This window comes from Pinus tabuliformis, chromosome 8 (genome assembly GCF_031772625.1).
Source record: "Pinus tabuliformis cultivar Carrire ecotype Pingquan chromosome 8, CPIR1, whole genome shotgun sequence".
Taxonomy (NCBI): domain Eukaryota; kingdom Viridiplantae; phylum Streptophyta; class Pinopsida; order Pinales; family Pinaceae; genus Pinus; species Pinus tabuliformis.
In genome coordinates this window covers 1,207,130,615-1,207,157,722 of record NC_142294.1, presented here as the reverse complement: position 1 = coordinate 1,207,157,722, position 27,108 = coordinate 1,207,130,615, and the positions used below count along the sequence as shown (strand labels likewise).

General features: G+C 39.7%; 1 protein-coding gene across 1 annotated transcript in view; it reads right to left on the bottom strand.

The window, feature by feature from the left end:
• Positions 1–27,108, bottom strand: part of LOC149239699 (vacuolar protein sorting-associated protein 26B) — a 227,820-nt gene that overhangs the window by 166,737 nt on the left and 33,975 nt on the right. The window contains exon 3 of the mRNA XM_089373493.1: positions 3,356–3,404. Coding sequence (XP_089229619.1) covers positions 3,356–3,358 — 3 coding nt within the window. The 5' untranslated portion in view covers positions 3,359–3,404. The remainder of the gene's footprint in view (positions 1–3,355; positions 3,405–27,108) is intronic.

Genomic DNA, 27,108 nt, shown 5'->3' with positions numbered 1-27,108 from the left:
AATGACTGATGCTTGCGCATGTTTTCATTGAATGAGTGTTTGTTGGACCTCAAATTCTCTTGGAATATCGTATATAATCCTTATTGTCCACACTTTCTTCTTTTAAAAGCTTCTTGTTCACAAAAAGCCAACTTCATGTTAGCTTTTCACTTGTGATTTCTCAGTCAGTGTTTTCCCTCCAGCAGAGATGACATGTGTCAGATGAGATAGCAGGCGACTATATACCCTATCCTCGGGGTCTGTGCACAGCATCAGAGGTGCCTTCAGTATGGACAACAGCAACATCAATGAGGTGCAGCCGCAGATTAAATGGACAGCAAGGTAGAGTAAACATGCACATGCACATGCATGCTGTAGGCATGTACGTGCCAGAGTAAGAGTAGTTCTAAAATTAGTTCATGTTATTAAATTAGATGTGCTGCCTTTGTGTTGGATTAGGTTCTACTTTAGCAGTGAATTAACTGCTGTTCCAGAAATCATTGCCAGGAAATACTTCAATAATATAAACAGACATAAAATCTTAAGTCATGCACCTAGACGTGAAGGATCCCAAATATGTAGATCTTTGGCAAAAAGTTGTCCCTTTGATCAAATCTGGTGCCTATTGGACCCCAGACAATGGCCAAGATATTCACCTGTGGACAAATTCAATCTGGCGAACACTCCTCGGTCCCAAATAATCCATCCTGAAACTGTTGAGAATATGGCTTGGTAGAAGGAACATTTGAACTATCTCTGATATTTCCAAATGGAGGAAAGGCTCCGCCTGATATGGAAAGGTGGAAATGTCCTGCTAACATCCCCCATCATTTGCTCAATACATGGTATGAGATAATCCCCCAATTAAAATGTGAAGACCCCTCTGATAGAAATGATGAGGATTGTTTCTCATGGGGATCTATAACAAATAACTACCCAGTTCAAGAAGACTACATAGTGCTTTTAGGGCAATGAATCACCACATCAACCACCTCATTGACATGGAGCAATGTCTGACTTAACTTTTTGATTCCCAAGGTCAACTTTTTCTATTTGACTCTCGCCCACAAAAAAGTTACAAGTTCCAACTACTAAAATATTTCTAGACAAGGCATCGGAAACCACCATGATGTGTTCTGTGCAAATCTGAAGCTGAATCTTCCTTTCATCACTTACTCAAATGCAAGTTTTCTGTGGTTGTTTGGAACTTAATCTAATTGATGTTGGGGCTCCAGTATCCACTCGGGCACTGTCTCTGGATCAGATCTACAATGAATGGAATAAGATGTACCCAGGCTCCCTTCAAAACAACACCTGATCAAAGCAATCTGTAACTTGATGTCCAGATTTATTTCCTCAGAAATCTGGGTTAATCAAAATGACATTTTATTCAATGATGAAATGAAATCAGTTGAACAAGTTAAAAAGTTCACTGTAGCCATGATCATAGAAATAATAGCATCAAATCTCCAAGGTAAGATTAAAGAGTCACTCTAATTCCTATGAGGATAGAGAAAGAAGTTGATTTGAAACATGGTGTATTCCAGATTTGGTCAAGAATCAGAAAAACATAACCCTCCTTTGCAATTGCTTGTCAAGTAGGGAACCTCCCAACAGTGATACAGCAGCATGGATAAAACCTCAGAGGAAGCACATACTTATGTTTAATGGAGCATCAGCAAGAAATCATTCTGGTTCGGAGGAGTGATTTATGATTTCAAAGGAGGGGTTGTGTGCATATATGCTTAAAATATAGATAACAACACAAACAGTATGGCAGAATCAATGGCAGCTTTAAAGAGGCTGGAAATTCTCCCAGAATTCATAGGTGGAGATATAAAGTGTATTGGGGACTCAAAGGTAATAATCTCAGCACTTCAAGGTCATCATGCCATAAAGAACTCAAAAGTTGACAGGGTAATTCAGAGATGGCTTGGACTCCTGTAATCCTTATCTTTGCAGTCCCTTCATGTTCTAAGAAAATACAAAGGAATAAGCTGATAAAATGGCCAACGAAGCAGCCACTATCCCAGATGGATCTCTCAAACTCCGAACTGCGGATGACCATGGAAGCGCAGAATTTACTCCTATTCCAAATGACCTTTTCCATGAATCAAGAAATTTTGATAAGAGAGGATAGAGCCTCAGGAAGCTCTGATACAGAACAGGAAGAGCAACAGTGAAAAATCAAGTGATGAATGAAGGAAACCTGTTTCAGGGAGTTTGAGCAGCCGCAGACCAAACCACGGCATTCTGCATTTGTTGCTGAGTTTTTTCAGAATCAACGCTATTCAAGAATTTCAGAATGTTTGTAGCAGCTTTTAATGTGCATGGATCTAACTGTTTAATTATTGTGCCAAGACCAAAACTATGTTAGATGTGGCTGTCTATCTCACTGCAATGTGAAAGGAATGATAATGAAGCGCTGGAGTCAGTCCAGAAAGAAAAGGGATCAGTCCCCTTAGGACAAAAAAAGAAACCTTAACATGATAACCAATTTACAGCCATCTGCATATATGTATGATTACTTGATTTACAGGCAACAGCAACTCTTGTGTTGTTATAAAGAAAAAATAAGATATTGATTGCTAATGATTCCTTACTATACACTTGGGATTGCTTGATTATTTTAGAAACAATACATTTCACCCTGCCACGCTAGTAGATAAGAATGAAAATATGTGGTCAATTAGATCTAAATTGGGTGGTTAACAGGGGAAGTTGTTATCCTCCCCATCCAAGTTCAAATACTGCTTGTGACATGTTTTCCCTCATGGAATGATTGAGGCTGGAAAGGTAATAGCAATCTCACTCTCATTTAAGTGCTTGAGGGTGGGACAAAACATTTCCATATAATTTCAAAGTCAACTGGGTCTAGTTTGCTGGTTGAGAGAAGTTACCATCTCCCACCCAGGTTCAAATCCTTCTTGTCACATTTGGCCTCTCGTGAGCCCAATAAGGCTGATAAGGTACCAGAAATCTTGCTTTTGCTTAAGTGCTTGAGGGGAAATGAGATGTTTCTTAAAAAAAATCCCAAGGGGTTAGAGCTCAACCAGTGGTCGCCAATGTTGTTAGGCAATTGGTTAGTTCTGTGCCAGCAGGTGCCAACACCGATAGATTTACAAGGGATGCCATCTACAAATGTGTAAAAGCATCCCTTGGCTTTCCCTGCGAGGTTTTCCATGAAAAAAATGTATGATCGTATGTTTTTTTTCTGATTGAAATTTCATTTGCAATTTTTTCATATTGCCATGTACACTCAAAATCAAAGCATAGTAATCCTCTTATATCATTTTGTTTTACAACAGAAGTGATACAATGACCAAAAGCATGTGACAAGAAGGAAACATGCTACAATGGGGGAAAATTTCAATACCATATTTGCAACTGGTCAATGCTTTTAAGTGATCTCCAAAACCCAAAATCTGCAACAAACACTAAAAAATATTAGCAGACAATTTAGAATTTGGATTATATGAGCCAATCTAAAAACATAGCTAAATATTCAGGTAAAATATAGACCAATTTTGAATATATTACAATAATAAGGATTCATAATTCATATATATGTTTGTATACTTGTTTTTTTAAAAATATTGCCTACAATTTCCCATTGGCAAAGCAGTCGTGCTATGAGGAGCATTTCTATGAGATCAAAAATCACACAAGGCTTGCACTTAGACTAGCATGCACCCACTCAGGAGGTTTTAAACTTGGTTCTCTGCATCAATAAAAGTTCAATGACCTAGTAACTTGCCACTAGACCATACATGCATGGGCATATGTTCATATTCTTGTGAATCTCCTAGTCTAGAATCTCAAAACAGGAACCGGTGACCGAACTGATCCACCTAATAAACTGGGTTTCAAACCGGGACTGGTCAGATCTCAATGAACCGTTTTTTAAAAAAATAAATGAAATAATTATTTTTTAATGAAAAAAAAAACTTTTTTTAAGATTTAAATCCATGATTCCAAACCAATAGAGACAAAATATGTAAAGTTTGCTCATCTATATACCATGTAAGGGTGAATATATCAAAATGGCACCGAGTGCAATACATATCATCGACAAAATACATAAGCAATGAGGCTCTAAATTGCTATAAAGTCCAAAAACAATGCTACAAGCTATGGGACCATTGGCCTACTACAAGACTACAAGTCTACAGGTACATACCAATGATCAACATGATCATTCCTCATCATGATCAAACTCATCACCACTACTAGACACAGGATCATCAACAGGGGCTACATATACATCATTTGGATCAAAGACTGAGGATGCCTCAGCCTCATCTGCAACCTCAGTAGTAGCACCAATAACAATAGAACTAGGCCTAATGGAAGCACGAGTTGGTCAAGTTGCATGACTAGTGTCTTCTATTGGTTGCCTTTGCTTGATCCGGCTACTAATTATGGTTCTAATGGCTCTACCAGATCTGCATTGGGATCAACCCCCCCCAACTCCAAGTCAAAATCAAAATCAACATCAAACTCAGTTGGTTTAGTCCCCTCCACCCATTCTGATGTTGGATCAATATCGTCGAACACAATGGGATCTAGATCAAGTCTTTTGTTCATCAACTGGTTGCGCCTTAGTCGAAGGTTGTATTACATGAAGACAAGATCATTTAACTTTTTTTGTTCCAAACGGTTTATATTCTTCATGTGCATGCACTCAAAAACAGACCAATTGCGCTCACAACCTAAAGCACTACAAAGTTTGGCTAAGGACTCTAACTGCAAACTTTTCCAATTGAGGAAATTGGCCACCAAATGACTCCCACCAATGTGCTGCAAAGAAAAAGACATTAATTAGTAACCTAGTTCATTTCATTACTTATTTACAAGTATTTACAGACAGACTACAGTTTGAATTGTAAATTTGTAAACAATTAAACTTTAAAAGAAAAACATATTGGAATTGCTTACATGGTTGATCCACATCTCTTGCCATTTTTGCCAAGTTTTTGCCAAAGGTACCCACTGCCATTCTGAAAGGAGTAAGTTGTTTATGTATTTCCAATTGGTTGGAATGGTTAGGGACCATGCACTCCAAGCAATCATACAACCCATCTCTAACCTCCCCAACCTGCACATCTCCTAATCGAGCTTTATAATGATACTTTGGGTTCAAAAAATACTATGGAGTTGATTGTTCCATCTATTATCAATGATCTCCCAAATACGCCCATATTTAGCTAATTTATCCTTGTAACTTGCTTGTATCTGCTCCTTTTCCTGATCAATAGCCTCATAGATGTAGCCCATGGCCAACTTTTCCCCATCCACCATCCATAGCACCTTAACAAAGGGCTCGGTAATTTTCACAATCTCTGCAAACTTTTTCCAAAAACAATTGTCAAAAACTTTCTTTTTGGTGTCTTTGCCATCTTGTCTACGAGCCCACCAAGATTGCAAATATCGTAATTGCGGGTCCAACAAGCTCTTTGCCCCCAGTGTTTTTCCTCATTAGGCTCAATAATCATGAGTGGTTGTAGATGTATTTTGTGATGCACTTGGAATGCTCTACAGTGTTTTTCACCCACTACACTTTGCCTATGTCCTCAAGCATGAGGTCTATGTAATGTGCAGCACATGGAGTCCAAAATATGGTCTTATATTTAGACTCTAGCATCTTTCCAGCAAGAACATAGTTTCGGGCATCATCTCTGATGACTTTCACAACATTTTGCTCACCCACTGCGTGAATAATCTCATCCAAAAGCTCAGATAGAAGGTTTGCATCCTTCACCTTAACTAATGCATCAACTAATCTCAAAAACATGGTTCCTTGAGGGCAAGAAACAAGGAAATTAATGATAGTGCGGTTCTTTCCATCGGTCCATCCATCTAACATGATGGAACATCTTGTTTTGACTTGTGACTCTCTATACTCAGCCAAATACTCATCAATGGAACAAATCTCTTTTTGCAAAAGAGCACCCCTCAAGTCATGCACACTAGGGCCTTTGAAGCCCTTTCCTGCATCTATAACAGAGTCCCACGTAGCTTGGTAATAAGGTGAGAGGGCAGCATTAACTGGGATATTTGCGTCATACCACCATCTTGCAATGTATTGAAAAGAAGATTCGTTGCATTGCTTTTTTCCAATGGTCATCCAAAGTGGGTTGACATTGAGTTAGACTTTGTTGGGAGGAAGTGGTATTAGCAGAGATAGTGGTGGCAGAGATTGAGAAATAACTCTCGATGTTCATCCTCTTTTTTCCTTTAGATTGTTGGCCTTGATGATAAGACCCAAGGGCAGGAAGAACATAGTGAAAGAGGTCATTGCTAGAAGGGATAGAAGAGGAGTCTTGAATCTCAAAATCATCATACCCACCATCTTTCATAGCTTGTAAAATTTCCTTCTTCCTTGCAATTTATTCTTGGATAGTCTTTTCCCTAGCCTCATTCTCCTCAAACTTCTCAAACTTGGCAAGGTATTATGCCCTAATAACACCTATCAATTCCTTCCGTGCATCACATGGATTTACTTGCCCTCTTATCTCAGCCAAGTGTTGTTTCAACCTGAGAATACCTCCCTCCCAATAGATTTATTGCAAAATTTTCATATAATTTTCCCATCAATCACATCACAATGAGCCCATGTAGTGTCCTTGGCTTTTGGAGGCATGGTGGCTAGAAATATTTGAAATTTAGAAATGAAAGAAATCTGCAAATTAAGAAACCGGATTCACCCTCCCCCTCGTGTCCCAAATCCCACGTGTCGGACACAATTCTCTGGGACACGTGTTTGATTCATGGCTCAAGCGTGTCCAAACACATGGGATTCGCATGTCCTGATTTCGGAACACGTGTCCCTCTAGAAAAGCATGTCATGGGTTCACCAAAGCGATACATATTGTAGAGGGGCTTCTTTAGCGATTCGAACTCCCAGTTTATGATCATATCCTAAAGTATCGGTTGATAAAGGAGTTTATAACGGACCAGTTTCATGAGTTTATGGGGCCTATAACTTGACATCACTACGCTGCAGAACTTTCCTACCTCAACTTGATGGGCCATGCATTATATATGAGGCATCCGTTGAGGATAGATCAGGCGCCATACACATAGTTTCATTCACGCTAGGATGGTTTTCAATTCCACTTTTCACTTTGCCATCTAGAGATAGTTTGCCGTGAGTTAGGATACGGAGTTGGAAGAGAATGCCAGTATATCAGTTCATCTTCATCAAAGGCCAAGGGCCAAGAGAAGCATGGCCCACATGGATGGAAGGGAATGGAGGTAAGGAATAAAGGCAATTAAGGAAGAGCAATATATCAAGTGTAGGCATGCAAGTGTAGGCAAGCACTCGAGCTTACCGAAGACCTTCTTAGGCTCGGGAGCAATCTCCATCCTTTCACTAGGGAGCTAGTCATATCATGTGACATGAGTCTCCATATTCTCGGGTGGAAGGCCAAGATATGGACGGTTTGATCCCAAACTAATAAGTCTCGCATAAGAGTGGGAAAAAGGCAAGAAGGTGACTTGATCTTTTTAATCCGGATTTAGGCTACTTTTTCCTCATTCGTGTGTCTCTCTCTTGCTATGGGTGTGTGGGAGCAAGTAACAAATAGTTTAGGAGCGTTTTGGAGGTGATTCAAGCCACTGGTAAGTGCATTTTGCTTCCATTTTTTTCCATTTTTGCTACAGCAGTTTGTCTATCCATTTTGTTTACATGCTAGTGCATTTTTTCTTTATTTTTTTACAACATTCATGGATCAATCAAGAGCAGCAGGGAAGGGGCAAAAGAAGGGGAAGAATGTCCCCATTGGTGATACTCCTCCTGTTCCAGTTTCATTAGGGTCTGCAAGTGTTCCCTTTGTTGGAAGTGGGGCTGCAACTTCAAATGTTGAGGGCAGAATAAATTTAGAAAGACAACAGGCTCAAGAAAGTAAATATTCCTTGTGGAAGTATGTCATAAGAGATGACTTAATGAGAAAACTATAGTTTCTTTTCTTTCTCCTATTGTATCATTGATGAATCTGTCACAATTGTATTTGTAATATGTATGCATAATGTTACAACTTACAATTTTACAATGTAGAATCTAGATCTGTGTCTGAATTTGTATCATGAATGAGAATTTGTGTAATATGAAGTCATTGAAATATCTATTTAGTATTAATTATATATATATAACATGTCCTAAGTGCCCTGTTCCGGGGGGTCTACGTGCCTCGTGTCGGACACTCGAATTTGTGTGTCCTACGTGTCCCGTGTCCCCATGTCCGGTGACTTAGATGGACATCATTGAAATATGGATTTTTTCAAGTGAAAATCATTACCTGGAAATGCAAACTAGCTCCCTTAGCCTCCTCTTGAAGATGCCAACTCCACTAATAGCTCCAAGTCCAACTCCAAGCCTCCAAGATGACTACTCAAGCAAAAACTCAAGACTCTCCAAGCTCCCAATAAAGCTCAAAAAAACTCTAAATGAGATGTGTGTGGCAAATGAGAGGGGAGACTTCCTTTTATTGGTTTGGAGGGGTTGTTTTTGGAGGGAAACAACCCTTAGTTTCCCTCAAAACCACATCACAAGCCTCAAAAAAAGCATTTGGTGGGCCACGGTCGGTTTGGCAATGAATCGGTCGGTTTATGACGAAACCAATCAGTTTATGGGAAAACCGATCAGTTCCATCATAAACCAGTCGGTTTATGCCTGATTTGACCCAAAAACCGATGAGGGAGGAGGGTTGACTCGGTTTTTCTACCAGGTTGGTGGAGTTGGCCAACGAACCGGCCGGTTTGACCAATTTCCGATTCAAACTGGCCAGTTTTGAATATTATGATATAGATATGCTTTTCAAGTATGTATATTTGGCATAACAGAAGAAAATTTGATTTGGTTGGACTTCCCTCTTTTGCATTTAAATTTTTAATTGGCATTCCCACAAGGGCATCAATAGAATTTTCAGAAAGGAAGCCAAGCTACCTAGTGTTTCAAGGCTTCTTACATAAATGCATTTTTTTGAGAAGATTTTTCGGCATAAATCACATTAGAATACATTTGTTGACACGTTTCGAACCAGCGAGTGTGGTTCATTGTCAGGGCAAGTTGAAGAACCAGATCTTGGCTACAAGTTAAATAGATAGAGCAGATCATCCAGCAGCTATATTTGACTAGGAAACGGCTATATTGGACTGGGCAACTAGACTGGATCAACGGCTATATTTGTCTACAAAATGGCTAACTGGACTAGACCAAGGGATAGGGACAGGAAAAAAAATATCATTAGTTAATTAGTTAGTAAGTTAGTTTTATATCTATTATCATATTTAAATAAGGTAATGTATGTATTTAATTAATATGATTCAATTAGTTATCAAAAGGCTTATATTAAAGTTATATAATTAAATAGTTAGTTAATTAATTGTAAGTTAGTTTTGTTATAGTTATTAGTTATTACCATAAAAAGTAATTGTTTGAATAACCTATTAATAGATCTAATTATTATTATTAAAGATATTTAATTAAATATAAACTTAAATCATTAAGCTATTAAATATAAACTTAAAACTATCTAATTAAATATAAAATTTAAATCATTAATAATATATAATAATAATAAAATTATTAAAAGGATAACTTATTAAGTTAGTTAAATAATGGACCTTCTAATAAATTTAAGGAATAGAATATGTGGCAAATTTCCCTAAAAATAACTAAAACCAATGAGGAACTAATGAGAAAGAAAAAAGTTTATTTTAATTGGTTAGTTAATTAATTATTAATCTTATTTAATTCTATCCAAAGGATTGGTAAGATAAACAGTTCACATCTTAAAAATTCCTTCATCAATATTTAGGTACAGAATATTTATTTTGATAATAAAAAGGATTTTTATTCCTTATACAAACAATTTGTTCTTATTATTAATCGAGAAGGAGTGAAAGAGAACAAGCGAACATAAATATTAAAAAGCATAAAAATCAAAGAGACGATAAAAAAGGAAACACCAACGATCCAGAAGACGAGGGGGAAAAAACAAAGAAGACTCCACAGAAAAGAACAACACAAGGGGCGGGGGCGGGGGGGAAACGGCTAGGAAGAAAGGGCAGGGATCCAACAACTGCTAATTTTCCAGCCGTCATCTCTATTGAGATTTCTCGACCTTTTTTCAATCTCAATGGCTTCCCTAAATTTCCGGTGATGAAACTTCGCAAGCTTGGCAATAACACGGGCCTCTCAATACATACATGATGCTTAGTCTTCCCATGTTTTAAGTCGGCTGAGTGCTCACTAATCCTCTGATTAATAGAACGACCAGTCTCACCAACATAGGGGGTCCCATAGGAACAGGGAATAACATAGACACCTTTCATGTCCTTGGGGTCAACCAGGTCTTTTACCAATCGAAGGGAGCTACGGATGGCGTTAAGGGGTCTAACTAACTTAATAAGTTATCCTTTTAATAATAAAAAAAATTATTATATATTATTAATGATTTAAATTTTATATTTAATTATAGTTTTAAGTTTATATTTAATAGCTTAATGATTTAAGTTTATATTTAATTAAATAGTTTTAATAATAATAAATAGATCTATTAATAGGTTATACAAACAATTACTTTTTATGGTAATAACTATAACAAAACTAACTTACAATTAATTAACTAACTATTTAATTATATAACTTTAATATAAGCCTTTTGATAACTAATTGATTCATATTAATTAAATACATACATTACCTTATTTAAATATGATAATAGATATAAAACTAACTTACTAACTAATTAACTAATTATATTTTTTTCCTGTCCCTATCCCTTGGTCCAATCCAGCTAGCCATTTCCTAGTCAAATATAGTCGTTGATCCAGTCTAGTTGCCCGGTCCAATATAGTCCTAGTCAAATATAGTCGTTGGATGATTTGCTCTATCTATTTAACTTGCAGCCAAGATCTGGTTCTTCAATTTGTCCTGACAATGAACCACACTCGCTGGTTCGAAACACGTCGACAAATGTATTCTAATGTGATTCACACCAAAAAATCTTCTCAAAAAACTTGATATGGATCACAGAAGCCTAAATTCAACAATAAATGCATGTTGTTAAAGACATACTAAGCATCCAATAGTTGTTCTAGAATCTATAAATGTGTTTTAGTCCAATATAACAAACTTCATACAAATTAAAATAAGAAGCTCACTATAAAGATTATAAAGTTCGTAAGCCTATGTCTAGATCTTGATTCCTGAAGATAACTTGATTTGCACTAGATTTTTATTCAGTAAGCTAAATAAATTTTGGCCCTAGTAAAAAATTATAGAGTTATAGGTTAAAATTATTGGAAGCCAAATGTTAAGGATTCCAATAAATTTGTTACCTCTTAAAAATCCTTTCCTCGTTGTCCTTCTAGATAGTAGTTCAGAAACACACAAGATTTTTCCAAGGGAGTAATAGACATAATTTGGATCTTTGGTCCTTGAATTTATAAACTATTCACATAAACAATAATACATATAGTTGAAGGGAGAAGAAAGAATGATTGCTTAATAAATATGCATACTGAGATAACAAACTAATATGTCTCGTGGGTGAGATGGACTTCAACATTGCACAACTATAAACAAATGACAATAATTTTTTTAAGTGACTTTATTTGACCACTAACTCAGAAGCATTATAATTTATAAAATACAGTGTAATATGGCCATTATACTACATATACTCCATCACACTCCATTAATGGCCATATGTCAAACTACACCAACGTTATCCAAAACATTATAAAATTATATGTAACTAACAAAGCAATATAAAGGCTTGCTGCATCCACTGTATCATCGTCGCAATAGCCGGGCACATACCAGTCGGAAGGCGTAGGGAATCTTCTTCTCTGGGTGACCAGCATCTCGAGCCTGGAGTGTTTTTGGTTTGTTACAAGCGACGGCAGTCCAAAGTAAATCACTACAGTCACAGTTTTCCGTTATAACATCCCGTTTTTTAACCCCAAGATTAGGGTAAAGGCCGTGTCTCTTTAACCGTTTTGCTGTCGTTTTCCTCGAATCGGTCTCCCAAACTATGGTTAATCCCAAGGAGTTGGTGGACCTGGACCCGGATCTAGAAGACATTCTCTCAATGTGGGGTATGGAACCGTCAGAACAGAATGTGAAAAAATATTTTGGGGCTTTTAAACTGTCGAGGTCTGAGTCCTGCGCTCAGCAAGATAAACCAGCTTTTTTGCATAAAAGTAAAGACCATGGCAGAGAAGTCACTAGAATACAAAATCAGGTTTTCCACTCCCAAGTGACAAAGGATGACCCGGTTGACGGCCCGGCAGGAGGGCTTGGCACGACTAGGGTCTCCGGTGGAATTCCTTCGCTATCCAGGGCTCCCCTGCAAAAAGACGCTCCCCTGCCAAATGGAAACTTTGTAGGAAGTTCCGACGGCCTTTCCGTCAGTATATCAGGAGAAAGAGGCGGTCTCGAGGGTGCGGGGGTTGGCCATCTCTCCTCAGAGACTATAGACCCTGTTTTCTCGCACCATGTCCAGAATCAACCGGAGGAAGACGCGCGTGGGGGGCCGGTTCAGGAGGAACCTAAGTGGTTAGACGGCAGTGGGGAAACCAGGGTTTTTGCGGAAGGTATAAGGAATAAAGGGGGAAAAAGAAAACCTCATAGGCATATTGGATCTCAGGAGATTATAGGGAACGTGGTCCTAGGCATGGAGGTATCCATAGAAGAATCCCTAGCTATTGCTGAATGCACACTTGTTGGAAGAGTTAGAGGAAAGAAATTCTCGTCGGAATTTCTTCATTCATGGGGAGAAAACTGTTTTGTCTCAGATAGACCCCTCCATTTCGAGGCACAATGTCTAGCGAAAGGTTGGTTCAAGTTCAGTTTTGAGGACAAGGAGTCGGCAGATTGGGTTCTTGAAAGGAATTGGGCCATTGGGCACATCCCGGTTCTGTTAAAGAGATGGAACCCTCTTTTTGATGCTATCAAAGAGAGGACTGATGAGTTCCCGGTCTGGGTGAGAGCTCCGGGTCTTCCCTCATTCCTTTGGACAGAGTCGGTGTTCAAAACCATAGGGAACAGGTTGGGATCATTCCTTGAAGCAGATATGTCCTTCTTGGAGACAAAAAACAGAGCTATGGCGCGCATCTTGGTAAGTTTAAATCCGAGCAGAGGTCTGGCCCAAAAAATCAATTTACAGTATAAAGATTATGTGTTCGAGCAGTTGCTGGATTATGAGCACCTGCCGTTTAGGTGCCATCGCTATCATGATCACGGGCACCTTGCAAGGGATTGTCTAATGTTTAAAAGAGGGAGGCGCTTTCGGAGGAATCCAGTCTTCAAAGCACCAGCATACGATCCACCTCAAGCGCCTCAGGAGAATGAAGATATAGTAAAGCAGTCATCAGATGCATTGGAGACTGAGGAACACCTAAAAGAGCAAGTATCCGAAGACCCCCATGTTGAAAAAGCGTCACAACCTTCTGTAATGCAACCGGTGGATGCAGAGGAGGAGAATGCAAAAGGGGCGCTCGCAGACGAAAGGCCATCCAGTGCCCCGGAAACTGGTATGCGCATTGGCCACCTTCTTTCTCCTTTAAAAAATCCTGAACATGTTTCTGTATCATTACATGGCTCGCCCTCACTATCTCCCTCTCATATAAATGTTATAAACGAAATCATGGGAAATGCAAAGACTTCTCCAAATGTAGACCCTATATCGGCTGTCATGCCGTCCCTGGAGCTGAATTCTGATGATATGTGGCCCCCTCTTGCCTCCCCTGTCCCACACACCCCATGCCCTTACAATCTTAGATCTATGGGAGGGAAGTCCGGTCAATCGAATGCAATAGGTGGTCTAGGTCAGTTTTCTTCTCAGAGTTATGTTAAAAACAAGAGAGGACGGAAGTCAGACCTTTCCAAGGCAAAGCTTAAAGCCAAACTGGATGTCGCAGACGGGAAACAATTCTCAATCCCCGGGGTTCTTAGAGCAGCTCAACCCCCTGTCTCTGTTACAAAATGATCTTATCATCATGGAATTGCAGAGGTTTGGCCAGTAAACCTAAAAAACTGGCCTTAAAAGACAGGTTTCTAAATTCAAAAGTGGACATTCTATTTCTGCAAGAAACCTTGGGGAAGGCTAATGAAGTAGAATCATTGTTAAAGGCTCTTCTGCCAGGCTGGTCTTTTTCTGCAATTGACTCCTCAGGACACTCGGGGGGTCTTGCAATTGGGTATAGGGACAGTCGCATTAAGGTCATAAATCAATGGGGGATGAAGCAAGTTATGGGCATGGAGGTGATGTCCCCTGATTTCATCAATCCCATTTCTATTATAAACATATATGGCCCATGTCAAGGAAGGGAGACTTTTTGGGAAGAATTGATGTCAAAACCTCTGATGAAGTTCCCCTTGGCAATTGTGGGGGGTGATCTAAATTTCTCCATTGGCAGAGCTGAAGCATGGGGTCCTTCAGCTAGGGAAGACCCTCTGTCAGATTTCTTTCTTAATCTTCTTTTAGAAAAGAATCTTATTGACCCTACCCCGGTCAATCTTAAGCCTACATGGAGGAACAGAAGAGCTGGGGAGGACCGGATCGCCAAAAGATTAGATCGTTTTCTGATATCAGAGGATTTAATCTCAAAAGCCCCTTTATTCAGGCAGTGGGTTGAGGAAACTGGCAACTCAGACCATTTCCCTATTTTCCTTGATCTCTCTTGCCCCCCTCCAAAACCTCCCTCCCCCTTTAAATTCAATCCTTCTTGGCTTCAAGAACCATCATTCATCAACCTTTTCAAGGAAACGTGGCATCATCCTGAAAGAAATTCAAGAGAGAACAAGAGCTTCCTGTTTATGGAGAATCTCAAAAATCTGAAAAAAGCAACAATAATATGGGCAAAGAACAGAAAACTAAAACAGAATGAAGAATTGGTTGGAATTAGGGAGGAGCTGAAGTTGTTGGAGAATCCTGAGGAAGAGGGATACTACTCTCAGGCCTCAAAGGACAGAATTCTTCACCTGGAAAAGCTTCAAAACAAAATCCTCTTGGACAAGGAAGAAGAATGGAGGCTTAAGAGTAGGGCAATCTGGCTGAAATCAGGGGATGAAAATACCAGATTTTTTCATAATTTTGCCAAAGGAAGAAAATCTGCAAATACTATTTGGAGACTTAAAGATGAAGAAGGCAGGGAGGTAAGGTCCTTCTCAGAACTCTCTGGTTTAGGAGTGAGGCACTTCCAGGACATTTTCTCAGACCCTGGAGAGGCTACCATAGCAGAAGTTATAAGAACAGCTCAATGTTTTCCCAGGTTTGTTGGAGAGGATGAAGCAGAAGAGTTATCAACCCCGGTGTCTAAGGAGGAGGTTGAAGCTGCTATGAAGTGCATGGCCAAAGATAAAAGTCCAGGTCCCGATGGATGGACTATTGAACTTTTTCTTACTTTTTTCGACTTAATTGGTTCGGAAATTACTGATGTTGTAGAAGAATCTAGACAGAAAGGAGAAATTTATAGACCTTTCAATTCTACTTTTATAGCCTTGATTCCGAAGAAGGATGATCCGGAGAGTTTTGAAGACTTCAGGCCAATTTCCCTGTGTAATTGCATTTACAAGATCATTGCAAAGGTAATAGCTATCCGAATTGTTCCCATTCTCTCAAGGAATATATCAATGGAACAATTCGGTTTTTTGGATGGAAGACAAATTCACGAAGCCATTGGAGTTGCACAGGAGGTAATTCACAGTGTAAATCAAAAGAAGAAGAAGGGAGTTGTTCTTAAAATAGACCTTTCCAAAGCTTATGATCGAATAAGCTGGCTCTATCTCCGGATGCTGCTCACCCACTTGGGCTTCAATTACTCTTTTATTAGCTGGATTATGGGTTGTATCTCAAATGTTAGCTTTGCGGTTTTGATAAACGGAGCTGCCTCCCCCTTCTTCAACAGTCAAAGAGGTCTCAGGCAAGGCTGCCCTTTATCCCCCCTCTTGTTTCTCCTTGTGGCAGAAGGGCTAAGCAGACTGATTCATAAAGCAAGAAGAGAGGAGAAGGTAAAAGGTATTGAGGTAGCAATAAATCTATTCATAACTCATCTGCTTTTTGTCGATGACATCTTGATTTTCTCCAATGGTTCCCTCAATGAACTTAAGGAGTTTAAATGTATTTTAGATCTTTTCTTGAAAGCCACAGGAATGCAGATAAACTCTAGAAAATCACAAGCCTGTGTGGCAGCTTTTAACAGAAGAGAAAGATCTTTGATGGAAAATCTCTTTCCTTTTCAACTCCAGCCTCTGGACTCTCCTTTCAAATATCTGGGTTTTTGGCTGAAGCCGGCAGCTTATAAAAAAGAGGATTGGAATTGGCTCATAGCAAAGATTGAAGCCAGGATTTCCCAATGGAGCTTCAAGTGGCTCTCAAGAGCTGGCAGATTGACTTTAATTAAATCTGTCTTGCTTGCCATTCCCGTATATTGGGCAGCCTTAACTTGGATTCCCAAAGGAGTAATGGAAAAAATCAGAAGAATTTGCTGTAGATTTCTCTGGGCAGGTTCAAAAGAATCCTCTGCACTTCCCTGGGTGGCATGGGACAAAGTGGCTAGACCAAAAGAGTGGGGAGGCTGGGGAATAAAAAGGCTGCCTGAATTCAGCATTTCTCTAGCAGCAAAATCAGGATGGAGACTTGTCACTATGGAGAATCTCTGGACAAAGGTGGTAAAAAGGAAGTACATTGATCCAACTCCCTTAGATGAATGGATTCGAAGCCAAGACAAGCAAGTAAAGAATACCTCAGTCATATGGAAGGCCACGGTGGTGGCTTTCACTGTGATTGAGCAAGGTTTGGCATGGAAAGTGGGAGATGGAAGGCAAATCAGAATTGGCAGAGACCCATGGGTTGGCTGTAATGAAGCCTATGCACTGTCACCTGGTCTACTCAGACATCTTGATAACAAAGGTATTTCAAATCTAAATCAGGTGGAGAAAGTTGGGCTTTCTACAATTTGGGGCCAGGCGTGGAAGAATGATGAAGACTTAGATTTAAATTTAAGGTGGAAGAACGAGTGGGCTTCCTACATCCAAGAACTGCATCGCACAAATGTTAGACTAAAAGATGAACCAGATCAACTAATATGGGCACAAGGCAAAACAGGAGATTACTCCCCAAAAGATGGTTATACCTTCTTAATGGCAAAGAAAGGATGGGGAGTCCCGGACTGGTGGGCGAAAAACATATGGGAATTAAAATGCCTAGCAAAGGCCAGGATCTTTTTATGGTGCATCCTAAAAAGAAAAGTCCCTACCTGGGACATTTTACAAGCCAGATATCTTGTTGGGCCTGGGAGGTGTCCCTTATGCAAGTCAGAAGAGGAATCAATCAATCATCTCTTCTCAGTATGTACAGTCTCAAAAAAAATATGGGAGGAGGTAACCTGTCTTCTTAAGGTAAAAGCTCAGTGGGGTTCGGATCCTCTGGAAGAGTCTTGGAGGAAGTGGTGGAAATCCTATCCGGAGGGAAACATGAGGAATTTGCCCCTTATTTTCTTTTGGGGAGTCTGGCTAGCAAGAAATAAAGCTCTGTTTCAAGACAAGGACTCTCTCACAGCCACCATTGCCATAAGCTGTGCCGCCATCTACTCTGCCATCCCGCTCCCTGCATCCAAAGACACTCAAAAGAAACAAAAGCCTGTTTCTCTAATGGAGGGCATTCCTTGGGCATTCTTTGATGGAGCATCACAGAATAACAAAGCTGGGGCTGGCATATGCATTCACCTGAACCATGATCATATTCTAAAGGCTTCGGTAGGGCTAGGTTCTGGATCTAACAATTTGGCTGAGCTATCTGCTCTGCGCTTGCTTCTCTGCTGGTTACTTCAAAGAAACATCCACACAATACAAATTTTTGGAGATTCTCAGAATGTCATCAATTGGGTTAATGGAAATGCAACCTGTAGAAATCAGATCCTGAAGACTATTGTAGAAGAAATTATGTATTTAAAGACAGCTTTTAACAGTTTATTTTTCTGCCATATCTACAGGGAGAAGAACATGGAAGCAGACCAGCTTTCAAAGGCCGGTCTACAGCAAGATCTGGGCGCTTGGTCAATAGCAGAATCCAGACAGGGGCAGATTCTTCTGTCTCATCAGGCTCCTTTTAATCCTCCTCTTTGATCGAGAATTCTTCACCTTTTTGGTAGCAGCTTCGCAGTTTAAAGAATTTTTGTAACACAGTTCTCAGTTTTGTTTTCTCCCGTTCCTGTATATATATAGTTAGTACTACAAACAGACAATTTTCCTCTCTGTTTTTATTTTCTCTGTTTTTACAATACGACTCTGTACATACAATTTCTGTTTGGGGTTGTTTTCCTTTTCAAAGGAGACCCCGGGTTCCGCAGTTCCGCTGGATTATGTTTTTATAATGTCCCCCGTAGGGAGAAGGTATTACTGGCTTATGCCAGCAAGTTACAGGATGGTCAACTCGCTGTAGTTGACAGAGCTAACGTTTCCGGTTAACTTTTTCAGGTGTCCATATCGCACTTTTGGGTGCATCAGGCGTGCAAAAGATTTAACAAATATGTAATCTTTTTAGATGATCAATAAAAAGATTTTGCTTTTTTCCACGGAAAAAAAAAACAAAGCAATATAAATGAAATGGTTGGTAAATGCCAATTACAACATCATTCTAAATTCTTATTATTATTATTAATTAAAAAAAAAAATATATATATATATATATATATATATAAGTTAAACAATATACATTTAAAAAAAACATGTAACAAGATTCTTTACCATGAAGATTCACCCACCACTTTATCATGGAGATTCTTAATATGTAAATAGATTTTGTTACAATGCCATGGCCCAATACCATAGCTTATCAGTACCACATGCCTGAAAAATCATAAGTCATTTCATATGACATTTATTTTAATTAAACAATTTAATTAAAAAGGAAAAAGGGGCATAACTACTTTGGACAGGAATCTTAACCTTTGATTTGTGAATACTACTAAGAATATCCTAGAATATTACGTGAAGGTTAAATCCCTACCATCCACCTAACAAATATTGATAATTAAATTAAAATTCTGGAAGCCCTATTCCAAAATAAACATGCCTATTGGCGTAACAAGAGGCTTGGTGAAAATGTTTTTTTATCTATTCCTAAATTTCACAATATTGCAACCTTATTCCTCCATTTTCCATGAGTTGGTTGAATATAATGGCAATGGACCTCCACTTGCATCATCCATTAATGAGCCACTGCACTCCCAAAGTTAACATATTGTATTTGGAGCTTAGCTCATTGAGAGGTCACCCATCCTTAAAAGGCAAGTGAACAAGGGTGGATTCCTTCTGTAAGAGGATCAATTATAAGGTGTTGCCTTACCTTAAGGGTTATGTTAAAATTGACAACTAGGGCCAAACTCCACATGGGTCATCTTATTTATGACAGCTGATATTTTTCTTGGATTCCTCTCTCTGAGAGGTGTAGGATTGATCTAAAGATCATCCGATTCTGACATGTACAAATGAAGTTATGAATTTATTTTGATTATGGTCAAATTGCCAAGGTCGACCAGCAAACTTATGTAGGCTCAGAAACCCAACAGTCACATCTATTCATCCTTAACGCTGCATATAAATAGAAGGTGACTTAGCCTCATTTGGACACACTTCTCTCTCTCTCTCTCTCTCATTAATTGGGTACGAATTTCTGGGCCTCTCTCTCTCTCCACACGTCTGAAATTTCAAGAGAGCAAAATTTTGAGACCAAATTTTTGGACAATTTGACCAAGTGTTGACCAGCATGCGTTGACCTCCTTTGACTACGTTTTTGTGAGGGTTATCTCTGTTTGGGCAAGCCACATTTCTGGGCACAAAAATCGAGGCTAAACGTTGACTATTGACCAACATTGACTGCAACTAGGGCTAACCGCAAGTGCGTTGTTTGACCAAATTTTGACTGGACTGTTTTTGGGTTGTTTTGAGGGTTGATTCATCTTGTTGTTTGGAGGCCGAAGTTGACCAATTTGTTGAGGATCAAATCTGCCTTGTTGAACAACATTGACTTTTCTAGTTAGGGCTCTTTTGTTGCTGTTATAAATTATCAGATTTGTAAATTGTACTATCTCTCTCTGTTGAACTATTGAAGACTAAAAGAAGATTTGATCAAGGGTTTCCCCACATTGGGGTTTGTCCCTAGCTAGTGCGACATCTTGTGTCCTCTTGTCTTGACTTGTCTTCTCCTATTTATGTTTATGTTTTATCTGCATTTTTACTATCATGTTGATGTGATTGCTAATCTGAATATTGATATTGGGCTAATAAAGAAATTGAAATAAAATTGCTCTAAAGCATAGAACATACCATTGTCGCCTAAAATTAACATGGTATCAGAGCTGAGATGAAGACAAAGCCCAAGCAAGAGTGAAAGAGAAATCACCAAAGACAGTTGGACAAGGACAAAAGGTTCAATGGGTTCCTCATCCGAGCAAGCTCCATGATAAATCTGACTATCATGGATGGAAGATGTCTTTTGATATGACCTTGGAAGAAAAAGAAATGATGGACTATGTGCACGTTAAAATCCTTGAACCTCCTTCAAATGCACCGGCTGTTGTGAAGACCAATACAATAGGGTTGAAGTCAAAGCAAAGAAGATTTTCAGGGATTCCACTGACAAGCATCTAGTGGCCTACATCTCTAAATTGAAGACCTCCAAGGAGATCTACGACAGGTTAGTCGGCATGTTCAAGGTTAGTAATGCTAATCAAATTCTATTTCTCGAGAATAAGTTGAAGAATATTAAGAAGGGCAAGGACGACAATCACTGAGATCAAGAATGACCTACTCTCGATTGGAGAAGTCATTCCTGACAGGGAACTTACTCTCACCACCCTTGGAGGACTCCCACCTGAGTGGTATGTATTTAGAATCATCGTCCTCAACAATCATCAAATTCCAAGGTTTGAAGAATTGATGTCGAGATGCATTCAAGAAGAAACAAGAATGGTGGAGCAAGAAATGCCTTCTAATAGAAGCAACCCCACTACATTCTCCGCTCATGCCAAAAGGAGAAATAATGCAAGGTCTAAAGGTCATTTCCATGGAAAACCTGGATCTAAGGGAGGAAGGAAGGGCAGGTTCTTTGTTTGCAATAAGTTTGGCCACTATGCAAGGGAGTGTCCAAATAGAAGGGACACATCGCATGATGATCACAATCATTCCAGGGGCAACTTCAACAACGATCAAAGGAATGGCAAGTCCAATGGAAAAGGAAAAAGGAATGCAGGACATCAAGGAAATAGTCGACCCTCCAAGAAATCAAGGAACTCCAGGTATGAAGAATCAAATGTTGTTAACAATAAGGAAAAAGAGTACTATCTTATATCGGCCCTCTCCACTGCCTCTCCTCCAGACACTTTGGGAAATTGGCTGATTGATAGTGGTGCTTCAAGGCACTTCATCGGATACAAGGAAGCCCTCTCTAATCTGATAGAAAAGGAGACAAATATCCCATGAAGGGAGTAGGGAATATTACCCTTCAATTGAATCAAGGTAACACTATCCATTTGCAGGAAGTTCTATATGTACCTGATCTCAAGAACAACCTGGTGTCCATTTCAACCATAGAGGACAAAGGATTCAAGGTGGCATTCATCGATGGAAAGGTACGTATTTGGAAAATAAATTTTAAAGATGCTTTTACTCTTGGGTTCAGGGCTGACACTTTCTATCAAGTTGGATGAAGTCCATTGGGAGCCATGTCTGGTGACACATCTCTACAATCTGAACTATGGCACTGGAGGTTTGCCTATCTTTATTATAAGGCCCTACCCGATTTGAGACAGATGGTGACAGGTATGCCCGAGTTCAAAGTAGAGCATGAAGGTGTATGTCTAGGATGTGCCTAAGGAAAACTTACAAGGGGACCATTCCCCTCAAAGTAATAACAAGACCACAGATATATTGCAATTGATCCATTATGACATATTTGGTATGATGCCTGTAAACTCTTTGGGAGGATACTTATATTATCTCACTTTTACGGATGATTATTCCCGCAAGACCTATATCTACTTCTTGAGGAAGAAGGATGAAGTGTTCACTTGGTTCCGACACTTCAAAGCCTTGATTGAAAACCAATTTGAGAAGAAAATCAAGATATTGAGGACTGATAATGGGACTGAGTACAAATCCAATGAATTCCAAGATTATTGCAGAGAAGTTGGCATTAAGAGGGAGACTACAACGCCATACACTCTTGAGCAGAATGGTATGGCTGAAAGGAAGAATCGCTCTATTGTAGAAGCAATTCGTGCCATGCTTCATGATCAAGGCCTTCCGAAATTCCTATGGGCTGAAGCTGTAAATATCGTCGTGTATGTTCAAAACCGATGCCCTCATCAAGCATTGGACTCCAAGACTCCCGAAGAAATGTTCACTGATAAGAAACCCGATGTCTCTCATTTTAGAATTTTTGGAAGTCTCTTATATTTTCATGTGCCGAAAGAGAAAAGAAGCAATTGGGTGCATGTGGGAAGAAAGGAACCTTTGTGGGCTATAGCGAAAATTCTAAGGGATATAGAATTTATGTGGCTGGTCAAAAGGAAGTTGAGATAAGTCATGATGTCACCTTCGACGAAGATATGACCCTCAGGAAGATCAACAACCTTCCTATCCTAAGGAAGGACAAAGAAGCTGACACCGGAAATTAGGGTGCAAAAGAAGACGAAACAAGGCCTAATGTTGATAAACCTATGGATCCTATTGATCCTCCTCCTCATGAGCCCTCCTCCTCTGAAAGGAGACCCTCATGGCTTAGGGAGACTCTCGAATATGCCAAGAGACACATTGCACCAAGGGGGACTTTCCGTGAAAGCAAGAAGCCGAACAGGTATCAAGGATATTTGACCGCCATGAGCACTATCATTCAAAATGAGCCTTCATCATTCGAAGAAGTCGTGAAGCATCAAGTATGGAAGGATGCTATACATGAAGAATATGAGTCAATTATGAATAATGATGTCTGGGATGTGGTCCTTAGACCACGGGACAAATCAGTTGTTACCTCTAAGTGGCGCTACAAAATCAAGCATGGAGTTGATGGAAGTGCAGACCCTCTCATTCACAAATGTGAGAGGGAGTTGGCTTTTGAATTTGAGATGAAGGACCTAGGACCGATGCACTATTTCCTAGGGTTGGAGGTCTGGCAAAAGCCAGGTGAAATTTTCCTCTCTCAAGGAAAATATGTTGTGAAGATATTGGAAAGATTTGGGATGGTGGATTGCAAGCCTGTGACTACTCCAATGGAACTTAACTTTAAGAAGTTATGTGGTAGTGCTGCTGAACCTGAATTGGGAAATGCTTCTGAGTATCATTAACTAATAGGAGCACTGATGTTCTTGGTGAACTCCCGCCCGCACATATGTTTTGCAGTTAACACATTGAGCCAATATATGGTTGAGCCTCATCAAATAGATTGGATTGGTGCCAAGAATCTTTTGAGATATCTTCGGGGCACAATCACTCATGGACTGAGATACACTATCGGAGATGTGAGGCTGCATGGTTATTCTAATGTTGATTGGGCTGGCAGTGTGGTGGATCGCAAGAGAACTTCTAGATGTTGTTTTTTGGGTTCTACTTCGATATCCTAGATGAGCAGGAAGCAGAAATCGGTTGCCTTGAGCACCGCCGAGGCCGAATACATAGCTGCTAGTATGGCCTCCTGTGAAGTTGTCTGGTTGAGGAAGCTCTTCAGTGAGTTGTTTGGACATGTGCTAGATACCACCGTGATCCTCTGCGACAACCAAAGTGGGATCCGATTATCAGAGAATCATGTGTTTCATGATCACTCCAAGCATATAGATATCAAGTACCACTTTATTCGGGATACGGTACAACGAGGAGCAATAAGGCTCCATCACATTGGTACTGATTAGCAGGTCGTCGATATTCTGACAAAGCCCCTAGGGAAGGTCAAGTTCTTGGCCTTCTGAGAACGACTTGGAGTCGTGGAGAGACCCTCTTATGAGGGTCCTGTATGAGATGGACAATGAGCTTTGGGAGCTCCAGGGGGCTTGGGATACTTCTTGGAGTGATGAACAACCATAGGGTGAGTGGTTCAACCTTCCCCTAGTGGTTTGCTGTTTACAGGGTGAGTGGTTCAGCCTTCCCCTACGATACCCCTTGGCGACATGTAGGCAAGATGAGTGGTTCATCCTTCTCCTGCTAGGACATCTTACCCATGCAATTTGGGACTAATGGGAAGTACCTCTCATCTAGCCAATGAGTAGGGAAATGAGGATAGGGACCATAGTACCACCGATGGACGCATCGTGTACTACCGTACTTCCTATACTAGGATGACCGATATTGATCTGGGATCAATTGAAACTGATTTTAGGTCAGTAAAAGTGGTATGAGACACTCTCTTTTGATTGGAACTGACTTCGGGTCAGTAAGAGTGGTATGAGACACTCTCTTTTGATTGGACTGTCTTCGAGTCAATAAGAGTGGTATGACACACTCTCTTTTGATTGGGACCGACTCCGGGGTCAGTAGAGAATGGTATGATACATTCTCGATCACTTCTTCTTCTTCATAGTTTAGCAGAGCAGAGCAATGCATTGATGGCAGAGATAGTACAGATTGCCAAATGGATTAGCAGATGGAGTTCTCCCTAGTTGTGAGGGAGTGTAAAAATTGGCAACTAGGGCCAAACTCCACATGGATCATCTTATTTATGACAGTTGATATTTTTCTTGGATTCCTCTCTCCAAGAGGTGTAGGATTGATCTAAAGATCATCCGATTCTGACATGTACAAATGAAGTTATGAATTTATTTTGATTATGGTCAAATTGTCAAGGTCGACCAGCAAACTTATGTAGGCTCAAAAGCCAAGCAGTCACGTCTATTCATCCTCAACATCGCATATAAATAGAAGGTGACTTAGCCTCATTTGGACACACTTCTCTCTCTCTCATTGATTGGGTACCGATTCCTAGGCTCTCTCTCTACACACATCTGAAATTTCAGGAGGCCGAAATTTCAGGAGAGTGAAATTTCAAGAGGCCGAAATTTTAGGAGACCAAAATTTCAAGAGACCGAATTTATGGATAGTTTGACCAAGTGTTAACGAGCATGCATTGACCTTCTTTGACTGCGTTTTTGTGAGGGCTGTCTCTGTTTGGACAGGCCACATTTTTGGGCATTGAAATCGAGGCTAAACGTTGATTGTTGACCAACGTTCCCTGCAGCTAGGGTTGACTGCAGGTGGGTTGTTTGACCAGATTTTAACTGGGTTGTTTTTGGGTTGTTTTGAGGGCTGATTCATCTTGTTGTTTGGAGGTCGAAGTTAACAGAAGTTGACCAATCTATTGAGGGTCAAATCTGCCTTGCTGACCAGCGTTGACTTTTCTGGTTAGGACTCTTTTGCTGCTGTTATAAATTATCAGATTTGTAAATTGTACTATCTCTCTCTGTTGAACTATTGAAGACTAAAAGAAGATTTGATCAAGGGTTTCCCCACATTGGGGTTTGTCCCTAGCTAGTGCCACATCTTGTGTCCTCTTGTCTTGGCTTGTCTTCTACTGTTTATGTTTATGTTCTATCTGCATTTTACTATCATGTTGATGTGATTGATAATCTGAATATTGATACTGGGCTAATAAAGAAATTGAAGTAAAATTGCTCTAAAGCATAGAACGTACCATTGTTGCCTAAAATTAACAGGTTTTGATATCAATAGTGTGAACTTTGAAGCATTTCTAATATCTTGTTTGTGATTCAATTTCTTGGGTAACAAGTATTAGAGCTCTTTCTTGGGCCAAAAAGAAGAAAAAAATATATATATTTTGCAGGTTTTCAAAGGGAAACCAAAGGGTTGTGATCTTCAAATCAATTGTTGTAGCTTTATGAGCATAATTTGAAGAAACTAGCTATATATTTGAGTTCCTCATGGAAAAACAACCAGTTCAAAAAAAATTGTCCAAATTGAAGTTCAGCAAGTGCAAGTATCGCTAATTTAAAATCAGCGAATTAATTGTTTTTCCGTGATGACCGTGTGGAATACAAAGAAGATATCTTTCCATAGAGTACTCAGATTGCCATTAGACCAATGCCATTGGAAAGAGAATTTAGGGCTTTGATTTGGTATATTATATGATATGTTTTAAATCAATATTGAGTGTGCCACACCTCTTCAAAAATTCTAACCTCAATACCCTACCTCTCATACTTACAATGGCTTATGGCATTGCATAAGGATATATTAGCCCCCCTCATTAAGGAATATCCAATGATATATGCAGATTATGTGACAAATGAGGGAGGTTCATTACAAATTCATCATTAAAAAATATCCAATGATATATGTGGATTATGTGACAAATGAGGGAGGTCCATTACAGATTCAAATTTGCAGATGGAAAGTTTGGTTGAGTTACAAAGGGAGCACAGTCAGCACACTAGTGTTGGCGAAGACACTTTCCCAGTAAAGAGGGGAAGTTAGCTTTTGAGGCTATTCCGAAAATGTTTACACCATGCATGGGATGCTTCATGTGATATGGTGTGTGGGGTATATCAAAGACCCTTGGTTGTAACATGATGGACATACACATTGGAGTTGACTTGCTCATTGAATTTTATGCCTTAACTTGATGCTTGTGTGGAATTCTTCCTTGAAGCATTGTAGACCTATGGACTTTCTAAATTCTTCATGTCACCAGCAATTAGAGGGAGTTGCTTGCTTAGAAGGACTACTTGCCCTGGAGGAGTGTTTTGCATCTTGGAGGAAGGCATTGAGCCCTAGATGGCATGGGGACCTTGGGTTGCTTTCATGGATGCTTGTACTTGATTTGATGAGGCTTGGGTTGAGGAGAGACCATGTAGGTTGGGTGGACCCAAAGGAATAGATAACTTAGGAGGTAGCTTTGGAGCTCTGTAGGCCTTTGTAAGAGAAGCACTAGATGCTTTGTTGTTGTATTCATCTTTGGATCCTTTCTTGTTGGACATGCATACCTTGGAGCCTTGCTTGTTGGACATGCATGCTTTGAAGCTTGACATGTGCCACATAGAGTTGGAGTGCTCCACATGTGGCCCTACCTTGTTAAAGGTAGGTTGCTTGTAGTAGATTAGGCCCACATTGTA